A 24,130-nucleotide genomic window follows, 5' to 3' on the forward strand; every position below is an offset into this window, starting at 1 on the left:
TAGGGTAGAGAAGCATTAAGGACAGAATTAGTCAGTATTTGGTCTAGTGGTCTAAGTATGGCTTGATTGCAAGCTAAGCTAAAAATTTCAAAGGGACTGCCAAATCTGTGGCCTAATAAGTCAATGCCCCTTGAAATTTATGCTATCTTATTGCTATAGATTCACTAATGCTAAAATGATTCCAATAAACTGACAGATTTTATTTGTAATTTCACTTAAAATAGCAGAGCAATGTTTCACAATCACTACAATATTGCTGATGACGTTAATATATATGAATCTGTTGGTTGTGGGTAATTCTTTTCCTCTTCATAGTGGTAGGTTGTGTTAATACAACAAGTTTTCTTCTATTGTTCACTAATGAGACAGTAATTGCCAACAGAATCCTACTGGGAATACAGACTTGCATAAATAATAGGGCTAAGGACAGGTTTTACATATCTATAATGATTCTCAGGTACATTTTGTTCTGCATGAACACACCAACACCGAAATGTATCCTTTCCTATGGAGGATAAACTCCGTATCTTCAGAAATGTGCAAACAAGAGGAACAAATTTAACTAGGCAGATTTCAGGTTCTTCTTTCTAGCAACTAAATGAAAGAGCAATTAACAGAATGCTCCTTTTTATCAAAAACTTATTACCCTTTCACTAGAAGCCCTAAAAAGTTGCTATTTTAAAGTTTTCAATGCTTCAGTTAGAAACATAACTGGCAGCCTCAGTATGAGTTCCAATGAATGTACTGCAATGTAAAACTGTACATGTCACTTCAAATATTGGTTGTATAACAAGGAAGTTTAAAGAAGATATTTTAATGCATTGTTGGCTGACACCACTATCTTCTGAGTTTATTTAGGGTATAAAGATTTCTAGAAATTCATTTAAAATAATATTTTCTGGTGATGAACTACATTTGGCAATTATTGTCCACTGAGCCCTCAGGTACTCTACTGCTTCTAAACATGGTAGGTATCATTTACCATTCAGCAGGGAAATTAACAAAAGTTCCCATTTCCCATTCTTAGATTATAATCTTTACTAAACCCCAAATGAAATGTAAATGTAGTACCTTTCATGATGTCCCAAATCTGACAGAAATTCATCTGCATGTCTTTGGAGTTCATTTCCTTCTAAATTCTTTAATTTCTTCAACTCACTTTGTAGAAAAAACCAGAGCTCTTTAGCTCCCTTTTCAATCCTCCTCCTTAGGATTTCATGATCCTTCCCAAGACCTGCAGTCAAAGAATAGAGAGCATCAGCATTTCCAACATTTTGATGAAAGGAAATTTTCAATTATTTGTGCTAATGTCAACATACTGAAGAGGAAAAACAATGTATCGTTACCTACCATTTCTAGTTTGTTTCTTATAATTTTCAATCTGTTCTTTGGCCTTCACAAGCTGCTCTTCTAAAGCACGAACCCTTCCTGAAGCTGGCCCCTGATCAATGGGGCCTTCTGGTATTCTGTAGTTCAAGGAAGAAAATGTAAACATTTAGCTTATAAATTATGCAACAAAATACATGTTTACTTTGCTGAAACATTATTTATTGGTAATTCTAGAAGTCACTGGACCATATCATATATTAGAAGTACCAAATGAAATTTTTCTCTCCAAAGCTATAGGGTAAGATGTAAACACGGGAATGAAACTGAACAAACACACAAAAAAATAATCCAGCTCATAGATGTATGATCTTCTAGGAATTAAGGAACCTTTAGAACTGTCTCCTAAAAACTTTTTCATCATACAACTTAGAATAACACCATCAGTGGCAAAGCGATCAATTCTTCATTAGTGCTGAGAATAACAAAGTTGAAGGAGAAGGAGCAAATAACTGAACCTGTGTCTATGTTCAAATAGCAAATACAAATTATTTCTAAATTAAGCTATAATAGTCAGCTTTAAATCTGTGTTCCGATTCATGAACTCATGACCTCAGATTACTATGCATGGGTTATTCTAAGAGAATGGAAAGACAAGAATAGAAGTTCAAGGTTTTAATTCCTAGAAATATACATCCTGAGGATTATTTTTTTGTAAGATTAATGTTCTGTTTACGTCAGGAATGGAAAGTATCAGTCAACAAGACAAAATGTTGGAATATAGCAGAGGAACACCAGGATCCCTTGCTTATATTATCAACCTGTACAGCTTCTTTCCAAACTGTACTTGTTTCTAACATATTTTGTTTTTATGTGACTTTTGGCAGTATTCTGTACTCCATCATGGCCATAAAAGATATCCACATCCTAATCCCGTAACCTGTAATGCTACCTTAGGTGACAAAAGAATCCTTATATGTGTGATTAAGTTAAGGACCCTGAGATAGGGAGACAGCCCTGGATTACCCAGGTGGGCCATAATTGTAACCACAGGTGTTCTTATAAGAGGGGAGTAGAAGGAAATTTTATTATAAAAGAGGAGGAGGTGATGTGGTTAATTAGTTTTGAAGGTGGAGGAAGGGGTCATGACCAAAAAATGCAAGGAAGGCATCTTTAGAAGCTGGAAAAGGCAAAGAAACAGATTCTCCCCTAGAGCTTCTCTAGTGAATGTGGCCCCAATGACACCTTGGTTTTGGCCCAGTGAAACTCATTTCAGACGTCTGCCCTCCCAAACTGTAAAAGAATAAATTTCCATTTATTGTTTTAAGCCACAGAGTTTATTGTATGTGTTACAGCAGCAATAGGAAACTAATACATATACACATATTTACATACATGCATACATATACATATATACTTTCTTCTTTTTTTTTTTGCGGTGCACGGGCCTCTCACTGTTGTGGCCTCTCCCGTTGTGGAGAACTGGCTCCAGATGCGCAGGCTCAGTGGCCATAGCCCACGGGCCCAGCCGCTCCATGGCATGCAGGATCTTCCCGAACCGGGGCACGAACCCATGTCCCCTGCATCGGCAGGCGGACTCTCAACCACTGCGCCACCAGGGAAGCCCTACATATATACTTTTGAAAAACTATTAAGAAGATTAAATAATGGCTGATTTTTCTTCCAAAATCTATTTAAATGAGAAACTGCCTCTAAAAGTACGAAGCACAGAGTCTGTCAATAAAGCTTAACAGGAATATTGTATCTGGGGTCAGTCATTCTACAGATGAGCTGTAATATCAAAATGCCTGGGATATCTATTCTTACCATCACAATCACTTTTCGGAAACAATTTCTAAATTATACTTGGCAGAACTTAAACTTAGCTATCAACCTGAGGAGAAAACTAATACAAAGAGGGCAGACAGCAGAAGCAAGAAGAACTACAATCCTGCAGACTGTGGAATGAAAACCACATTCCCAGAAAGACAGACAAAATAAAAAGGCAGAGGGATATGTACCCAATGAAGGAACAAGATAAAACCCCAGAAGAACAATTAAATGAAGTGGAGATAGGCAACCTTCCAGAAAAAGAATTCAGAATAGTGATAGGGAAGATGATCCAGGACCTCGGAAAAAGAATGGAGGCAAAGATCGAGAAGATGCAAGAAATGTTTAACAAAGACCTAGAAGAATTAAAGAACAAACACCTAGAAGAATTAAATAACCAACACACAAAGATGAACAATACAATAACGGAAATGAAAAATACACTAGAGGGAATCAATAGCAGAATAAATGAAGCAGAAGAACGGATGAGTGACCTGGAAGACAGAATGGTACAATTCACTGCCATGGAACAGAATAAAGAAAAACGAATGAAAAGAAATGAAGACAGCCTAAGAGAGCACCGGGACAACATTAAACAAACAAACATTCATATTATAGGGGTCGCAAAAGGAGAAGAGGAAAAGGACCCGAGAAAATATTTGAAGAGGGAGTGGCACAATATATTAAAAGTGATGAAAGGGAAGAACCTACAACCAAGATTAATCTACCTGGCAAGGATCTCATTCAGGTTCAACAGAGAAATCAAAAGATTTATAAACAAGCAAAAGCTAAGAGAATTCAGCACCACCAAACCAGCTCAGCAGCAAATGCTAAAGGAACTTCTCTAAGTGGGAAACACAAGAGAAGAAAAGGACCTACAAAAAGAAAGCCAAAACAATTAAGAAAATGGTAATAGGAACATATATATCGATAATTACCTTAAATGTGAATAGATTCAATGCTCCAACCAAAAGACACAGGTTTGCTGAATGGATACAAAAACGAGACCCACATATATGCTGTCTACAAGAGACCCACTTTAGACCTAGGGACACATACAGACTGAAAGTGAGGGGATGGAACAAGGTATTCCAAAGAAATGGAAATCAAAAGAAAGCTAGAGTGGCAATACTCATATCAGATAAAATAGACTTTAAAATAATGAATGTTACAAGAAACAAGGAAAGACACTACATAATGATCAAGGGATCCATCCAAGAAGAAGATATAGCAATGATAAATATATATGCACCCAACATAGGAGCACCTCAATACACAAGGCAAACGCTAACAGCTATAAAAGAGGAAATAGACAGTAACACTGTAATAGTGGGGGACTTTAACGCCTCACTTACACCATTGCAAGATCAACCAGACAGAAAATTAATAGGGAAACACAAACTTTAAATGACACAACAGACCAAATACATTTCATTGATATTTAAAGGACATTCTATCAGAAAACAGCAGATTACACTTTCTTCTCAAATGCACATGGAACATTCTTCAGGATAGATCACATCTTGGGTCACAATTCAAGCCTCAGTACAGTTAAGAAAACTGAAATCATATCAAGCATCTTTTCTGACCACAACGCTATGAGATTAGAAATCAATTACAGGGGAAAAAAACGTAAAAAACACAAACACATGGAGGCTAAAGAATACGTTACTAAATAACCAAGAGATCATGAAAGGAATCAAAGAGAAAATCAAAAATTCCTAGAGACAAATGACAACAAAACCACGACAATCCAAAACCTGTGGGATGCAGCAAAAGCAGTTCTAAGAGGGAAGTTTAGAGCAATACAATCCTACCTCAAGAAACAACAAAAATCTCTAATAAACAATCTAATCTTACACCTAAAGGAACTAGAGAAAGAAGAACAAACAAAACTGAAGTTAGCAGAAGGAAAGAAATCATAAAGATCAGAGGAGAAAAAAATGAAATATAAATGAAGAAAACAATAGCAAAGATCAATAAAACTTAAAAGCTGGTTCTTTAAGAAGATGAACAAAATTGATAAACCTTTAGCCAGACTCATCAAGAAAAAGAGGGAGGGGACTGAAATCAATAAAATTAGAAATGAAAATGGAGATGTTACAACAGACACCGCAGAAAAACAAAAGATCATAAGAGACTACTACAAGCAACTCTATGCCAAAGACACCTTGAAAATGGTAGTCATGAAAATTGAAAACCTTAAGAAATGGACAAATTCTTAGAAAGGTATAACCTTCCAAAACTGAACCAGGAAGAAATAGAAAATAAGAAAAGACCAATCACAAGTAATGAAATTGAAACTGCGATTAAAAATCTTCCAACAAACAAAAGTCCAGGACCAGACTGCTTTACAGGTGAATACTATCAAACATTTAGAGAACAGCTAACACCCATCCTTCTCAAACTCTTCCAAAATATTGCAGAGGAAGGAACACTCCCAAACTCATTCTATGAGGCCACCATCACCCTGATACCAAAACCAGACAGGGATACTATAAAAAAGAAAATTACAGAACAATATCACTGATGAATATAGATGCAAAAATCCTCAACAAAATACTAGCAAACAGAATCCAACAACACATTAAAAGGGTCATAAACCATGATCAAATGAGATTTATCGCAGGGATGCAAGGATTGCTAAATATACGCAAATCAATCAATGTGATACACCACGTTAACAAATTGAAGAATGAAAACAATATGTTCATCTCAATAGATGCAGAAAAAGCTTCTGATAAAATTCCACACACATTTATGATAAAAACCCTCCAGAAAGTGGGCACAGAGGGAACCTACCTCAACATCATAAAGGCCATATACGACAAACCCACAGCAAACACTATTCTCAATGGTGAAAAACTGAAAGCATTTCCTCTAAGATCAAGAACAAGACAAGGATGTCCACTCTTGCCACTATTATCCAACATAGTTTTGGAAGTCTTAACCACAGCAGTCAGAGAAGAAAAAGAAATAAATGGAATACAAATTGGAAAAGAAGTAAAACTGTCACTGTTTGCAGATGACATGATACTTATACATAGATAATCCTAAAGATGCCACAAGAAAATGACTAGAGCTCATCAATGAATTGGTAAAGTTACAGGATACAAAATTAATGCATAGAAAGCTCTTGCATTCCTATACACTAAGAACAAAAGATCAGAAAGAGAAATTAAGGAAACAATCCCATTCACCACTGCAACAAAAAGAATAAAATAACTAGGAGTAAACCTACCTAAGGAGGTAAAAGACCTGTACTCAGAAAACTATAAGACACTGATGAAAGAAATCAAAGATGACACAAACAGATGGAGAGATATACCATATTCTTGGATTGGAAGAATCAATATTGTGAAAATGACTCTACTACCCAAAGCAATCTACAGATTCAATGCCATCCGTATCAAATCACCAATGGCATTTTTTACAGAACTAGAACAAAAAAACCTTAATATTTGTATGGAGACACAAAAGACCCCAAATACCCAAAGCAATCTTGAGGGAAAAAAACGGAGCTGGAGGAATCAGACTCCCTGACTTCAGACTATACTACAAAGCTACAGTAATCAAGACAGTATGGTACTGGCACAAAAACAGAAACATAGATCAATGGAACAGGATAGGAAGCCCAGAGATAAACCCACGCATCTATGGTCAACTAATCTATGACAAAGGAGGCAAGGATATACAATGGAGAAAAGACAGTCTCTTCAATAAGTGGTGCTGGGAAAACTGGACAGCTACCTGTAAAAGAATCAAATTAGAACACTCCCTAACACCATACACAAAAATAAACTCAAAATGGATTAAAGACCTAAATGTTAAGACCAGACACTATAAAACTCTTAGAGCAAAACATAGGAAGAACACTCTTTGACATAAATCACAGCAAGATCTTTTTTGACCCACCTCCTAGAGTATGGAAATAAAAACAAAATTAAACAAATGGGACCTAATGAAACTTAAAAGCTTTTGCACAGCAAAGGAAACTATAAACAAGACAAAAAGACAACCCTCAGAATGGGAGATAATATATGCAAATGAATCAATGGACAAAGGATTAATCTCCAAAATATACAAGCAGCTCATACAGCTCAATATCAAAAAAAGAAACAATCCAATCAAAATATGGGCAGGAGACCTAAACAGACATTTCTCCAAAGAAGACACACAGATGGCCAAGAGGCACATGAAAAGCTGCTCAACATCACCAATTATTAGAGAAATGCAAATCAAAACTACAATGAGGTATCACCTCACATTGGTTAAAATGAGCATCATCAGAAAATCTACAAACAACAAATGTTGGAGCGGGTTGGAGAAGAGGGAAACTTCTCACACTGTTCGTTAGCATGTAAGTTGACACAGCCACTACGGAGAACAGTATGGACTTTCCACAAAAAATTAAAAATAGAATTACCATATGACCCAGCAGTCCCACTACTGGGCATATACCCAGAGTAAACCATAAATTCAAAAAGACACACGCACCCCAGTGTTCAATGCAGCACTATTTACAATAGCCAGGTCACGGAAGCAACCTAAATGCCCATCGACAGACGAATGGATAAAGATGTGGTACATATATACTATGGAATATTACTCAGCTATAAAAAGGAATGAAATTTGGCCATTTGTAGAGACATGGATGGACCTAGAGACTGTCATACAGAGTAAGCCAGAAAGAGAGAAACAAATATCGTATATTAACGCATATATGTGGAATCTAGAGAAATGGTACAGGTGAACCAGTTTGCAAGGCAGAAATAGAGACACAGATGTAGAGAACAAACATATGGACCCCAAGGGGGGAAAGGGGGGGTGGGAGTGGGGGGATGTGGTGGTGGTGGTGGTGGTAAGATGAACTGGGAGATTGGGATTGACAAATATACACTAATATGTATAAAATAGACAACTAATAAGAACCTGCTGTATAAAAAAATAAAATAAAAATTTAAAAAAAGACATGAAATTTTTAATACCTTTTCTAGCATTTTTATATAACAGATGAAGCCAAATTAACTGTTAATTACTTGACCACTTCAGAATGCATGTTTAGTAAAGAAGCTCCTGTTACAGTTATATCAGAGTAAATAAGGTATTCTATAATTTCACATGAACTTGTATGCACTAACACTGAACGTTAGCAGGAAAGATAGCCATCCTCTAAGCATGAGTTTTCCAGGCTACAGAATTTGAATTTAAAAAGCCTTCATTTGTATACAAACAACAGAATAATGATAAAATGAAGAGAGTTGGTAGGTGCACAATTACTCAGTTTATGAGCACAAATATGTATACATTCATAAGTGAGGCATTTCCTGGTATATAGTTTTTAGAACTTGGCTTTTACTTTCTGACTTAGATGGCTGGGTTTTAGGAAATAATTTCAAACAAAATAAAAGTACCACCCCTTGTAATTTATTCAATATTTTAGCATCAATATACCATAGGATAAGCATTTCCTTTTCAAAATATATTTCAGTGATACAAAATTTCACAGTAGAAAGATATGTCTAGGTCCTCCTTTTTATCTCATTTCTTCATACGTTGATGGAATAACGTTAGGGGAAAATAGGCATGAAGAAATAGCATAAGGTCTTTTCAGCAGAGTTCCATTAAGTACTAATGCCAATCTAATTCTAATAAAATAGAAATGAATTAGTGATTTCTAATAATTCATTAGATTATTAGTGATGCAATAATCTAATCCAACTGTGGATAAACTATAGGTAAAGGAAAGTAATAGAGAAGTCAATGTAAAAAATGTACAGAATAAGGACTATTGGAAAGGACTATTCTTTCCAAACCCCATAAAGAAAAAAGTCAATCTGCAAGAACAGTCTCTTTATCTGAATATTTAGGTAATTGAATGTTTTATTATATTCACTGTGCAAAAAGATATATAGAATGTCTTCTGGCCAAGACGAAATAACAGAGATCAGATTTACCATTAAGCCTGAAACAACTGAAAACCCAGATAAATCGTACGAAACAATGGTTTAATAAAACTGGAACCAGGAGAAAGATGGATGGCAAAATATGTGGTTCCTGAGTTCAGTCCCTCTCAGGGAAAGGGAAACTAGCAACTATCCATAGACAAGATTCCTTTCTGAAGATCCCAGAACAAAGGGGTGAGTCTGAAGCATCCCTTTCGACCACAAAATCTGAGAAAAACAGCATGAGAAGGGTAAGAGGAGTGTTTTCACTTTGACCACAGCCCCCCCACCAAGGTCAGTTCAGTGCTGCATTGAGGGGATCCCCTGGGCCTAAAGTTTCTCTTGTGGGAAAAGGGGAGTGCAAGAGGACATGAAGCTTCCCCAGCATTCCAGATACTTCCTAGGAGTGATACCGAGCAGGGTACTGTGGAGCTCCTGGACACAAAGCTTTTCTGTGCCCCCCATTTCTTTGATGACAATCAATAGCCTTCATCAGCCTCCATGACATTCCTTGAGTTCCAACAGGCAGATTCAGGCAGTTGTTAACTAGGGATGGGAGGGGATACAAGACCAGGGAGAAACAAACAGTCAAGAGAAACAACAGTGCAACCTTGGGGGCAAGGTCCTGGTTCCCTATCAAGGGATACACAAAACAATGTCTTTGAGTTGTTTTGCAGATACCAAAACCCCCTCCAGGTGGGAGAAGTTAAGATTAACAATGGTATGTTGTCCACAAGCATGCAGACCCTAGACCAGCTGGAACCTGAAGGTTGATGATGCTGACTCCTACTCACCCCACCACCAACCCATCAGAAGAATGTCCACGTGCTGATCATGCCCTCTTTAAACCATTACTATATAACTTCTCAGTATCCTCTTCAAGTTGGGCCACATAGTTTTTCAAAGCAGTAACCTGCTGTGTCCCCCTGTGCCTGGCAAAGTAATAAAGCTATCCTTTTCTACTTCACCCAAAACTCTGTCTACGAGATTCAATTCGGCACCGGTGTACAGAGAGCTGACCTTTCGGCAACAGGAGGCCCACTTAAGCGCTCACAGGGATTATCACGGCAATCAGTTAGAGAAGGGGAAAGGGGCTCACAGCAATGAGTGTGCAAATCCTGGCAGACTGCATTCCTGCTAGTGGTTGGGCCTGAGCGGAGATCCCATCCAGTGACTCTGACCATTTGCAGAGCTGAGCCCGTGACCCCAGCTGGTCAGGGAATCTGGCTGGCATTTCTGCCTTACTGGGTCCCCAACCAGAGTGCTATCTTGGTGGAGGACCAAATTCTAGTACTCTCCCTATACAGGGAAGCAAGTCAGCAGCCCCACCCAACTGCTAGGCATAGCCTCCAACCCCACTTAAGCAGGAAGCCTGTCCTGAGATGCTAGGCAGTCACCCAGCACATCCTACAGCCCACCCAAGCAAGGAAGCAAGTCACTGGCCATACCCAACTGCTGAGCATAGCCTCCAACCCCACCCAACAGTGAAGACTGGCCAAAGTTGCCAGGCAGTTGCAGGCTGCCATGCAGTACATCCTACGGCCTTCTTAGGAGGAAAGCAAGTCGGTAGCCACACCCAACTGCCAAGACTAGCCTACAGCCAACCTGACCAGGAAGTCTGGCCAGGGATTTAAGGCAGACACAGAGCCCATTCTACAGGCCTGCTCAAACAAGGAGCCGAGCCAGAAGCATACTGTTGAACATAGTCTCCAGCCTCACCAGGTTGCCCAGCCAGAGACCCTAGTCAGCTCTAGAGTCCATTCTACAAGCCTGTTCAGGCAGAGAGCCAAGCCAGCAGCCTTGCTCAACTGCAGAGCATGACCACTGGTTCTGTCTGACTGAGGAAGCCCAAACAGTGACCCTCAGCAGCTTTGAAGCCTGGCCTGACTGTGTGGAGCCCAGCCTACAGTGCTGTACAGCAGCACATCATAGCCTACAGCCCACCCAGTTGCTAAGCATAGCCTGCAGACTCACCCAATTTTGGGGCAGAGCCTGTGGTCCCAATCTGATCAAGGAGTATGGCCTGAGTTCCCATCTGATCACAAAGTCCTGTGTATGGCTTTGACTGAATGTAGAGTCCAGCCAATGGCACCATCAAACCAGGGGGGCACAGCTTGAGGCTCCACCCAACGATGGATGAATGTGGAGCCCAGCGTGCGGCCCTGCCCATTCCCAGAATGCAACCAGCAGCACTCCCTGAACACCAGGCCAGAGAACATGGCCTGAAACCCTGCCTGAGCAGGTAACTGCAGAGCCCAGCAAATATCCCTGCCTGAACACAGATCCTAGCCAGAGTTCTGTTTGAATGTGAAGCCCAGCCATGAGGCCTACCCAAATTCAGAAAAATGACAGCCCTCCGGCTCCCCAACCTCAGAGCACGTGCAGTAGCCCCACCTAACTAGAGACCCTGAGAGTAAGCATGGCTTGTCCAAGGCTGTTACCAGCTGCCCATCCAGAACCCCAAGCTGAGCTGTCTGGTAAAGGCCTTTCCCTGCTGAAGCAAATCTGTAAAGGCTGTAAAAGAGATCACTTTCTCAAAGGAGCAGATATCCACACAAGGATAGAAAGATCATGAGGAATCAGGTAAACATAACACGATCAAAGGAAACTAATAAAGCTACAATAACTATACCTAAGGAAATGGAGATCCATCAAGTGTTTAACGAAGAATTTAGAATGGCCCTCTTAAAGAAATTCAGAGAACTATGAGAAAACATAGATACACAGCTAATAAAAATTAGGAAAACAATGCATGTAACAAAATTGTAAATTCAACAAACAAATAGAAACCATAACAAAACAGAAACAACAGGAATCCTAGACCTGAAAAATACAATGACTAAAGAATTCAACAAAAAGCTTCAATAGCAGACCTGACCAAGGAGAAGAAAGAATTAGTGAACCTGAATACAGTTCATTTGAAATTATCCAGTCAGAGGAGCAGAAAGAAAAAGAGTGAAGAAAGACTAAGGGAATTTATGAAATTCCACAAGCAAAACAATCTATGATTATTGGAGTCCTAGAAGGAAAAGAAAAGGAGAAAGGGGAAGAAGGCTTATTTTAAAAATAATTCCCAACTCTGGTGAGTGATCTGAACATCTAAATTCATGAAGCTTATAAGTCCCAAGTAGAAAATCTGATGGAGTTTTAAAAATCTGCAGAATACAAAATCAACATATAAAATTCAATGTATTTCTACATTCTAGGAAAAAACAATGGGAAATTGACATGTCAAAACACATTATTACTTAACCATAGCGTAAGAACCATGAAAAAATGAAATATGACTCAGTAAAAGAGGTATAAAACCTACAAACTGAAAATTATAAACTTTGCTTAGAAATTGACAGGCCAATTCAAAAATTCATATGGAAATGCAAACACCTAAAGCAGTCAAAACAAATCTGAAAAAGACTAAGAAAACTGAAAGACTAACATCATCTGATATCAAGACCTACAGCAAAGTTACAATAATCAAGATGGTGAGCTACTGGCATAAAGATAAACAGAGATCAATGAAACAAAATAGAGTCCAGGAATAGGACCATACATATATGTAAAACTGATTTTTACAAAGTCACAAAGGTAATTCAGTGGAGAAAGGATAGCTTTTACAACAATAAAACTTCTGGAAGAAAAAAAGATATATACCTTTATGATCATCAGTTAGGCAAAGTTTTCTTACATATGACACCAAACGCATGATCCATAAAAGAAAAAATTGATAAATTAGACTTCACTGAAATCGAAAGCTCTTTATTTAGAAAGACACTCTTAAGACAATGGAAAGACATGACACAGACTAGAAGAAAATATTTGCAAATCCTATATCTGTTAAAGGATCTGTGTCTAAACTATATAAAGGATCCAATCATCAGAACACAACCCAAGCAAAACAAAAATAAAAACAAAAATGGACAAAGAGGGCTTCCCTGGTGGCGCAGTGGTTGAGAGTCCGCCTGCCAATGCAGGGGACATGGGTTCGTGCCCCGGTCTGGGAAGATCCCACATGCCGCAGAGCAGCTGGGCCCGTAAGCCATGGCCACTGAGCCTGCGCGTCTGGAGCCTGTGCTCCGCAACGGGAGAGGCCATGGCAGTGAGAGGCCCGCATACCGGAAAAAAAAAAAAAAAAAAAAAAGGACAGAGAGATTTGAATAGATACTCTGCATACAAAAAAAAATTAGAATAGCAAATAAGCACATTAAAAGATGTTAAACATCATTAGTCATCAGGGAAATGGAAGAAAACTATAGTGTGTGGCTGGCCTGGTTCATTGCTTATATTTAATGTCATGGAATATGAAACAGGGTTTCTTGTAGATAATCCTCATTCCCTATTAAAAATTCCTACATGTTCAGTTTTTCTGACATGATGTACATTTTAAAAATTATCAAATTCTCCTGAATAAGACATTTGAAGAAAATCTTCATTCAAATATGAAGTTGCCCTTCTAATACACAAACATAAGCCCCACTCTTCAGGGAATTCAGCAGATCTGTCCAAAAATATGAAAACCAGTAAATTCCTGCTTTGCAGTCAGAATATGAAAAAACAGTGAATTTGTAGGCTAAGTGTAGTGATTATACAGCTCTCTCAGAGAAATTAAACTTTTGTCATCAGAAATATATTTAATAATTCATTTAAAACAGGTTGCCTTTCTTAAATATCAATACTTTCAACGATTTTGCCATGAATGTTGGAACAGTAAAGATATTAATTTAAGAAAAAGAACCTAGGCACAAATAAACAATATTAGGAATCAAAAGAGAATCATAAGCACAGGTAAAGAATTTTAAAACTCATCACAAAATACTATGAATATTTTCAGGCACTTAATTTTAAAATATGGAAGAAATAAATAACTTCCAGAGGCAACTGAATTACCAAAATAGATTCAAGAAGAAACAGAAATTGAATCAGTAATCAAAAACCTATTTAATTAAAAAAAACTCTAGGATCAGGCGTTTTTATACATGAGTTTCACAAATGCGCATAAGACAGCTATCTGAATATTTTCCTAGGGAATATAAAGAGATGAAGTTCCAAAATTCCATTCCTGAAATTAGTATAAGATTTATAGAAAAATAGTGTAAAGGTCAAGAAAAAGAAAATTAAAGGCCAATTCAATTAAAAACTTATTTTTAAAATCCTAAGTGATATATTAATAAAGATAGCAATGTTTTTAAAAATACATCATGACTAGACTTTATTCCAAGAATACCTAGTTGATAAGGAATATATAGCGAAAAATCCCTAGTAAAAATCACATTCCATGGATCAAAAAATTAGAAGTATTCCTTTTAAAGTTAAGAACAACAGAAAAAATGTCTGCCATCACTGCTCTGTTCACCACCGTGCTGGAAGTCTTAGCCAAGGCAGTAAGAAAATGTAAGACTTACAAACAAAGGAAAGGAAGAAACAACTGTTGTTATTCACAAATGATATGGTCTTTAGTGTAGAAAATCCAATATAATCCACAAACTAATTGCATTAAGAGTTCAGGGAAATTTCTAGATACAGTATTAAGATATATAAAAATTAGTTTAACGTTCCTAAACAACAAGAATTACAAAATGTATCTTTTTTAAAAATCACATTTAAAATAGCAATAACAAAGTGATAAAGTACTAAGGAATAAATCTAAACAAATAACAAGATTTGTATGAGAAAAATCATACATTTTCTGAAGAATTAACCATTCCCCAAATTGACTGGATATAATTCTAACAAAAATTACAAAAGGATTTTTTAATTGAATGACAAGGTGATCCTAAGATTCAAATGAAAGACCAAAATCCTCAAATAGACTAGAAAATTTGCAAAATAATAAACAGGAGGGAGGATCTGTCCAATCAGATAACTAAACATAACATTAGTGTGATACTGGCATAAGGTCAGATCAATTAATGGAACCAAAGAATAAAGCAACCAGAAACAGATCCCAAAATATATGATGGAGGTTATCATTCTAAATTATTAGGGAAAGATAAAGTAGTCAATAAGTGCTTGCTTAGACAGCTGGCTTCCTACTTGGCAAATGTGAAAATCAAATAATCAATCAAAAATTTTAAATTTTAGAAGAAATTTTATATTCCTCATGACCTTGGAAAAGAGGTGAATTTCTTAAACAAGATTTTAAAAGCCCAAACTATAAAAAGAGAGATTGATAAATCTAACTGCCTTAAATAGGAACAGGAATTTGTATGCAATAAAGTTTATAGGCAACTCACCAATGGAGAGAGGATAATGGAAAGTATCTAAATTGTTACCTAGATTATATAAAGAACTCCTTCAAATCTATAAGAAAAAGACAATCTAATAGAAAAATGTACAAAATATATGAACTAGCAATTCACAGATGAGAACTTTAATGATTAATAATCCTGAGAAGTGATCAACTTTAAAATTTTAGTTGCCAGGATATTCAAATTAAAACAGAGATAGATACCATTTCTTACCTATTAGAATGATAATAATTAAAAGTAAGACATAGGGGACTTCCCTGGTGGTCCAGTGTTAAAGAATCCGCCTTCCAATGCAGGGGACATGGGTTCAATCCCTGTTCGGGAAACTAACATCTCACATGCTGTGGGGCAACTATGCCCACATGCCACAACTACTGAGCTCATGTGCCTCAACGAGAGAGCTCGTGTGCCGCAAACTACAGAGCCCACGCACCCTGGAGCCCGTGCGCCACAACCAGAGAGAGAAAAAAACCCACATGCCACAACTACCGAGAAGTCCGGGCCACAACAAAGAGCCCACGCCCCAACAAAAAGATCCCACACGCCTCAACAAAGACCCCGCATGCCACAACTAAGACCTGACGCAGCCAAAAATAAAAAATAGATAAATAAATAAAATAAACAAATATAAAAAAAAAGACATTGAATGTTAGTGAAGATATAGAGAAACTGGAACTCTCATATGCTGTATTAGTTTGCTAGGGTTGCCATAACAAAATACCATAAGCTGGTAGCTTAAACAAAATAAAATTATATTTCCATAGTTATGAAGCTAAAAATCCAAACTCAAAAGTGTTGACAGGTCTGGTTTCTTCTGAGGCCCCTCTCGTTGGTTTGCAGGTGGCCAACAGGCAAATGAAAAGATACTCATCACAACTAATTATTAGAGAAGTGCAAATCAAAACTACAATGAGGTATCACCTCACACAGGTCAGAATGGCCATCATCAAATCTACAAATAATACATGCTGGAGGGTGTGGAGAAAAGGGAACCCTCTTGCACTGTTGGTGGGAATGTAAATTGATATAGCCACTATGGAGAATAGCATGGAGGTTCCTTAAAAAACTAAAAATAGAATTAATTACCATATGACCCAGCAATCCCACTACTGGGCATATACCCAGAGAAAACCATAATTCAAAAAGACACATGCACCCCAATGTTCACTGCAGCACTATTTACAATCGGTCATGAAAGCAACCTAAATGTCCATTGACAGATGAATGGATATACAAGGGAATTTTACTCACCCATAAAAAGGAATGAAATAATGCCATTTGCAGCAACATGGATGGACCTAGAGATTCTCATATTAAGTGAAGTAAGTCAGACAGAAAAAGACAAATATATGATACCACGTATACATGGAATCTAAAGCATTATATAAATGAACTTATTTACGAAAGAGAAATAGACTCACAGACAGAAAACAAACTTATGGTTCCCAAAGGGAAGGTGTGGAGGGGGGGGAGATAAATTGAGAGTTTGGGATTAACATATACACACTACTATATATAAAACAGATAAACAACAAGGACCTACTGTATAGCACAAGGAACTATATTCAATATCTTGTAGTAACATATAATGGAAAAGAATCTGAAAAAGAATATATATATGTAAATATATGTGTGTGTGTATATATATATATATATACACACATATATAAAACTAAATCTCTTTGCTGTATACTTGAAACTAACACAATTTTTAAAATCAACTATACTAAATTATATATATAATTAAGTTTTTTAAAAAGTAAAAAAAGAATATTGCTACAAAAATATCAAGTAAAATATCTTTTATTTAGAAGAGATTAATCAACATAGCTGTTCATCAACTACCTAAACTTTTACTATAGAGGACTAGAACAGCTAAGATCATTTCACCCAATAAAAATAATTTTTTTAAAAAGCAATCTATAAAGAGACTGCATATTATTGGCATCCTGCCAATTAACTACTAAGACTACCATAAATTTGGACCATTTATAAATATGAACTAAACTGGCTGAAAATTGGCATTACACTGAGTAACTCAGAGACGCTCATTTTTTATTTGTTTTTTTTTTTTTTTCAGTTAGAATTTTAAGTGGCCACTCATGGAACTAAAATATTCCCAGCAAAAGCACAAAAAGTAATTACATTTATTCAAATGTCAAGCTTTGCCAAGAGCTTTGTCAAATTAGACAGATGGAAGAGACCTATCAAGAGAAAATATCATTTTATGCAAATGAACTGCTTCCTGTGGTTATACTTATTCATTTTAGCTAGTGTGTAAAAATTCGAAATGGAACCCAAGAAGGCGTAGAAGGGTCAAGCAACAACATCAGTTTTAACAGAATAATCACATGGGAAAATCCGTATTGAAATTCAGCTCTAAGGTACTGTGATATCAACATAAAATAGGTCTCAGGCTCAAGTCTCCAAGGAAACCTGTGACCATGTTTATTTTGACAAGTGAAATAAAGTGTAAACCAGACCACTCTTTCATCATCCAGCAGCCAAAAACAGAACAATCTAGAGTGACAGTTGTCCTTGCTCACTTCAAATGTGACAACAGCACCCCTGTTAATGTAATTGCTTATTTATTTGCTTATTCAGTGTACTGCTGAATTTTCTTTAAATTTTATTTACTTAGAGTTTCACTGAAAACATAATACATGAATAGAGGTTTCTTTTTTCTTTTTTATACAGAGGTTCTTGTTTTTTTGTTTTAATTTTTTATTATTTATTTATTTATTGTGGCTCTGCTGGGCCTTCGCTGTGGCACGTGGGCTTTTGTTGCAGTGTGTGGGCTCTTCGTTGTGGTATGTGGGCTCAGTAGTTGTGGCGTGCAGGCTCAGTAGTTGCGGCACATGGGCTCAGTAGTTGTGGTATATGGGATCTTAGTTCCCTGACCAGGTATCAAACCCAGGCCCCCTGCACTGGGAGCATAGAGTCTTAACTGCTGGACCACCAGGGAAGTCCCTAGAGGTTTGTTTCTTTCTTAAGGTACAACATTGTATACAATGAATAAGTCTAGTCCCCATGGACCCTCAACAGAGGCAAACGCTGTTGACAGTGTCTTACGCACTTTTCTAGAAATGTAATATATATGCCTATTTATTAATAGCTACAAAATATTCACTTCATGGAGACATCATAATCTATTTAACCCTTCCCCTACTGATGGTGATTTAGGTTGTTTTTATAACCACTTATTTGATTCAAGTGCTTGTCTCTCCTCTCTGCTACGTTAAATCTGTGAGGGCACTGTTCTATATCTAGCACCTAAACACATTCTCTGACACACAGTAGTTGCTTCATAAACACTTTTGAATAAATGAACTAACAAACAAATCACTGGCTACCAGAGCCAAGGGGAAAAAGAAGAATGAGGTGGTAAAGGCAAGGAAAAAAAACAAAGCTCTTGTCAAGTAGTCAGCTAAAGATCAGAGAGAAGTGAAAAATAAAGCACTCATAAAACTGAAGTATGAGTAAACGGAAAATCCAATTACTTTGTCAAAAATCTAATTGACACACTTTTTTTAAACTCATGCTTTGCATTAAGAAATGAATACCTTTAAAGGAAGAAAATGCCCAAGATACAGGTTGTAGCAGGAAATTTAAGCATATTATTCTAGGTTTTCTGGGTTGAAATATTATCAAGCTATTCTACTTTTAACACTTAGTGGGTTTTGGAGAAATTTCTACATTTCAACAACATTTCTCAATAGTAAGAGCTAATTTTCTTCATATTCTCAAAAGGGCAAGAGTCTGGTGAGAATATCTTCTGGGCATTGGATTTACAGCAGATTACTGAATTTTTGCCAGAGCTTATGTACCAAGTAGACCTCTTAAAATAAACTATTATTGTGGGGCTTCCCGGTGGTCCAGTGGTTGGGAGTCCACCTTGCAGTGTGGGGGATGCGGGTTTGATCCCTGGTCGGGGAACTAAGATCCCACATGCTGCGGGGCAGCTGGGCCCACACGCCACAACTGCTGAGCCCTCGCACCTCAACTAGAGAGCCCGCCTGCCGCAGACTACAGAGCCCAGGCGCTCTGGAGCCCTTGCGCCACAACGAAGAGCCTGCCTGCTGCAACTAAGACCCGACGTAGCAAGAACCCCACAAAAAACAGAAAAACAAACAAACAACTATTATTGGAAAGTTCTTCTTACAAATTAAGAAAGCAGTGAATGACTTTATTAAGAAATGGAAAGACCTGGATGGTCTGCCAGTTCACACTACTGCAAATCTTTTAGATTTGCAAGGTTCAAAGGATAAAATGATAACACTGCAACTACTAGTTCAAAACGTGAAGCAGAACCCTTACAACAAAACCTTGCAAAGCACAGAGTATCTCTGGATGTCTGGCCCAGGAACGTAGCCTCAAATTCTTCTAAGCAGATGTCTCCTGTAACACAGTGGTAAGGCCTTTATATGACTCAGGCCCAAACTTGAATAGCTTGCTTATAACCCTATACCAGCCATTTCCTAGCATGAGTAAAAATTTAGACCATCTCAGAAAATACTCATATCCATCTAAGAATGTATTAAAATAAATAAAATTAATTTTTTGAAAATACATTTCCCAAAGGGTACTTTTGTCTCCTTTCAAACATACCTTCAACGGCTTCCCTGGTGGCGCAGTGGTTGAGAGTCCGCCTGCCGATGCAGGGGACACGGGTTTGTGCCCCGGTCCGGGAAGATCCCACATGCCGTGGAGCGTCTAGGCCCGTGAGCCATGGTCGCTAAGCCTGTGCGTCTGGAGCCTGTGCTCCGCAACGGGAGAGGCCACAACAGTGAGAGGCCCGCGTACCGCAAAAAAAAAAAAAACCCCACAAAAAATCATACCTTCGATTTTTAAGAAATGCTTCAAGATAAGGCAGAGTTGAACCACTTAAAAGTATGTGTGGAAAGGAGGAGAAAAACACAAGTAATTCTCAATGAGTTTAGGTTGTTCTCTTTTCTCCTCTCCTCCTCCAACTTCTTTTCAGAAAAATGATTATCTTATTTATATTCCTGATATAGAGTGGACACCATATTCTGAAAACATATATTTTTCTGTTTTTGCTGATGACTGGTTCTGTCTTTGCTTATTTCACATTTATAAGGTGGGAAACTGGGCTCAGGCAAAAATTAAGTTCTTATGCTCAAAGGCTTGTTTTAAAAACATTTTAAAAATTATTAAAATATCTGTAAATTTTTACTAAAATTCTGAATAAATGATGTCTTCAAACAATATTTCAGTCTTTGGAATAGATAAGTGTAGTATTACGGAAACATAACATTATTTTCCTCCACAATTCAATGATGAAAATAAACTCAGTTGAACTAGAGAAATAAGCATAAGACCCCTAACCAAACACTCAATGCTAAATTAGTCTAGATTTAAATAGATGCATACGTATACTCTTTTCTCCAAAAAACTATATATATATATATATATATACATACACACATATATATAGACACATCTAAAAGTAGAAACATGTATACTTATACTCATAATAGAACTCCTTCTATTTTTTTTTTTTAATATTTATTTATTTATTTAGGCTGCGCTGGGTCTTAGTTGTGGCATGTGGACTCTTAGTTTCAGCATTGTGGACTCTTAGTTGTGGCATGAGGACTTCTTAGTTGCAGCATGTGAAATCTAAGTTGCATGCATGTGGGATCTAGTTCCCTGACCAGGGATTGAACTCAGGCCCCCGGTACTGGGAGCATGGAGTCTTACCCACTGGGCCACCAGGGAAGTCCCTAGAACTCTTTTAAATGAAATAGATTGACAGGTTGCTAGGACTATAACATTTTTTGGGGTTTATTTGTTTGAGCAGAGAAAGGCTTATTGCAAGTACCAAGCAAGAAGAACAAGTGGCTTGTACTCAAAAACCCTGAACTCCAGGATTATGTTTTTAAAGTAAGGGTAGTTCTCATTAGTCCATCTGAATGCTTATCACCAAACTGCTGGTTTCCAAAGGGCTCAATTTTGCAAAGCAAGTTTTGTTGTTGTTGTTTTTTAAATTTATTCCCTACTCTTGTTGTTCTACATCAATAATGAAAATGATAATAGTACAGTAATAATAGCTATTATCATATATGGTACTCTCATTATCTTCAAGGTACTATGTTTAGCATTTAAGATAACTATTTCATTTACAGCAACTCAGAACAATCATGAAAAAAGAGGTATCCTTATACATATGGAAATGGAGGTCCAGAGAGGTTAAGCACCTTTGTTCAAGGTTCCAAAGCTAATAAGTGGTATAGCCAGAACTGGAATCCAGGCTTTTTATTATTCTTCCCTCCTGTTAGTTAACAGAATAAATTAAAAGACATTAAGAACAAATTCACTGTGAGATGGCATAAGCTGTAAATACCCACTTCAATGTTACCAGGACTTATTTGTCCATATTGGGCAGTGATGCTAGAGCGAATTATCCTCAGCTATTTTAAGATACGTGTAAAAAGTTTCCAGGCCTCCAAAGAAAACTTTCGCCCTTTACTCCAAGCCAAGCCACTCTGGGATATGTAACATTCCAGTAAGTGTGACTAAATCAGATTAATTCACCACCATCACTGTAAGTGCTGATTAGGGCAGCAGTACAGAGGTTAAAACCACAGGTTTTAGAGGAAGTCAGACCTTGATCAGGGTCCTACTAGCTGTGTGATTCTAAACAAGTTATTTAACTTTTCTAAGCCCCTGTTTCCCTATCTGTACTATGAAAATAACAATAGCACCACAAAGACTCACATTGAAGAAGAAATGCTTCAAAATAGTGGGGGCTCAATAAATGTTACCTATTAACACTTTCACTGTGTTCTACTGTGGAACAGCACAGACTACTATGGAATATCTTTATGGTACATCCCTAAAATTTTATAAAGATTATAAAGAATATGATGACAGCTTTGCCTGATGAATTAAGGTGCTGAGATAACCAGGATGACTGATCTTTTAAAAATGTAATAGCATTCTAAGTATCAAAGTAAGTGTTTATACAGGACCATGCTCAGAAAACTCAATATACTACAATGTAGAAAGTCCTATGAGAGAAATTTTCACAAATTTTAAGCTACGATTTATTTTTTAAAAAGAATCTCTTAAGTCATCAAAGAATCGTGTAGTTTCTTATCTGGTTTCTTATTATGCTATCTTGGAGATGTTAGCTGAAAACTATTAAAAGGATAAATAAGATTTAGTAACTTCCCTAGCTATTCTGCACACCCCCACTATAGTCTCCTAGGAAAATCTGAAGGAAAATGAAAATGAAAGAAGGTTGGCTTTTAAAAATTTCAGTCACATTAAAATAGCTTATCCTATAAAGAAAGGAATGCAATCCTTCTCCAGAAACCAGTCTTCATAGCGGCTGTAAATGAATTAAAATCTTTGGAAAGAATTCTATATAAATGATACGCCAATACCGAGAATTCTAACTGAACACTGCTGTTGTCAAAGCAATGATTAATAAGTACATTTAATCTTTATGCATACTCACAACCAAGTAAAAACTGTGGTTTTTATTATATAGTAGATCTATAGTTAAAATCATACTACATCCAGTTTGCATATGCATTTGCATGGGATCATCTCTGTGTATGTTTATTTAACTCAGTTAAAGAAATACTCATTCCAAAAGGGCAAAAAAAAAAAAAAAAAAAAAAAAAAAAGTCAACAGAATCTAAATGGGACACAAATTAATTTCACTTCTACTGACAAAGATTAGATTCCAGATCAGCAATTAGTCAATTCATTTTACAAACTTCTTTTCCATTGTTATTAGGTAAGTTTATATTTTCTAGCCCAGATGATATTACAGTATACTGATACTTCAAGAAACATAGAAGGGCAAAGTAATTACGTTGTTTGAAAAACAAAAAGCATTTTACAAACAATAACCTCTTATCGTTGCTAAAGAATTTCTGGAAGACTCAGTGAAGATATGCTACAGTATCATGTGAAAGGTAATATAATTGTAACTATTATCTGTTGCTTTGAAAGAAAAAGGAAGGGAGGTGGAGAATACCCAATACATCCATAAATAATAATTCTCTACTCAGAGAGCAGCTACCATGTCATATTCAATTCCATGAACATGGCATGGCCCAGCCCAAGTGCTGACATATAGTAAATGCTCAAGAAGTGCCTATCAAATGAATGATGCATTAAAGAAGGACTAGAGATAGTTTCCCAACAAGTAAAAGAGAGGAATATTTTCCACAAAAGATAGAAATACATGAAATGCATTATTCCCAGTGCTGATAAACCCACGCAAGTTCAAACAAAATTGCAGTAAATCATTGGATAGTAGATCCACAAGGATTATTTTAGGGGAAAAGGTGATTAAGCATGCCTGCAAATTTTTAAGGTTGTATCCTGGAGGATATACTGTCCTATAACAAATTGCAATGTCCGTTAGTATCATTATTAGATAGAACTAAGCTATCTGCATGAAAGAATGACATTCCTTAAATGCAAGTCCATCCTCTGGTAGAGTCCCTTCCACCAAAGGTTGAAGTTTGAAGTACCCTTTATGTCTTTGATAATCAAGGAAGACCTCACCACTTGTGTATTCATTCTCTAAGAGAACACAATCACATCCCCTATAAGAAGCCATTGCTAAAATAAATAGGAAAAAAAAATAGGTCATAGGTCACACCCCTCCCCCACCAAACCTGATCGTTCTTTTGTCCATAAATTATAAATGTATACTTTATTTCAAGTCACACTCACACAATCATTTTTTGTGAACTACTTTCCAGCAGAGAAACAATGATGACACAAAACCAAAGTGAAAAA

The 24,130-nt window shown here is 36.9% G+C and overlaps 1 protein-coding gene across 2 annotated transcripts in view; it reads right to left on the reverse strand.

The window, feature by feature from the left end:
- The window catches only part of FUT8 (fucosyltransferase 8), a 261,338-nt gene that overhangs the window by 105,795 nt on the left and 131,413 nt on the right, over positions 1–24,130 (reverse strand). The window contains exons 2-4 of one of the 2 annotated variants that reach the window (XM_065871018.1): positions 1,351–1,466; positions 1,072–1,234; positions 291–386 (exon numbers count right to left, since the gene is read on the reverse strand). In XM_065871018.1, coding sequence (XP_065727090.1) covers positions 291–386; positions 1,072–1,234; positions 1,351–1,466 — 375 coding nt within the window. The remainder of the gene's footprint in view (positions 1–290; positions 387–1,071; positions 1,235–1,350; positions 1,467–24,130) is intronic. The other variant, XM_065871019.1, reaches the window with a different exon arrangement.

The sequence above is a fragment of the Phocoena phocoena genome, chromosome 2, assembly GCF_963924675.1.
Source record: "Phocoena phocoena chromosome 2, mPhoPho1.1, whole genome shotgun sequence".
NCBI classification, from domain to species: domain Eukaryota; kingdom Metazoa; phylum Chordata; class Mammalia; order Artiodactyla; family Phocoenidae; genus Phocoena; species Phocoena phocoena.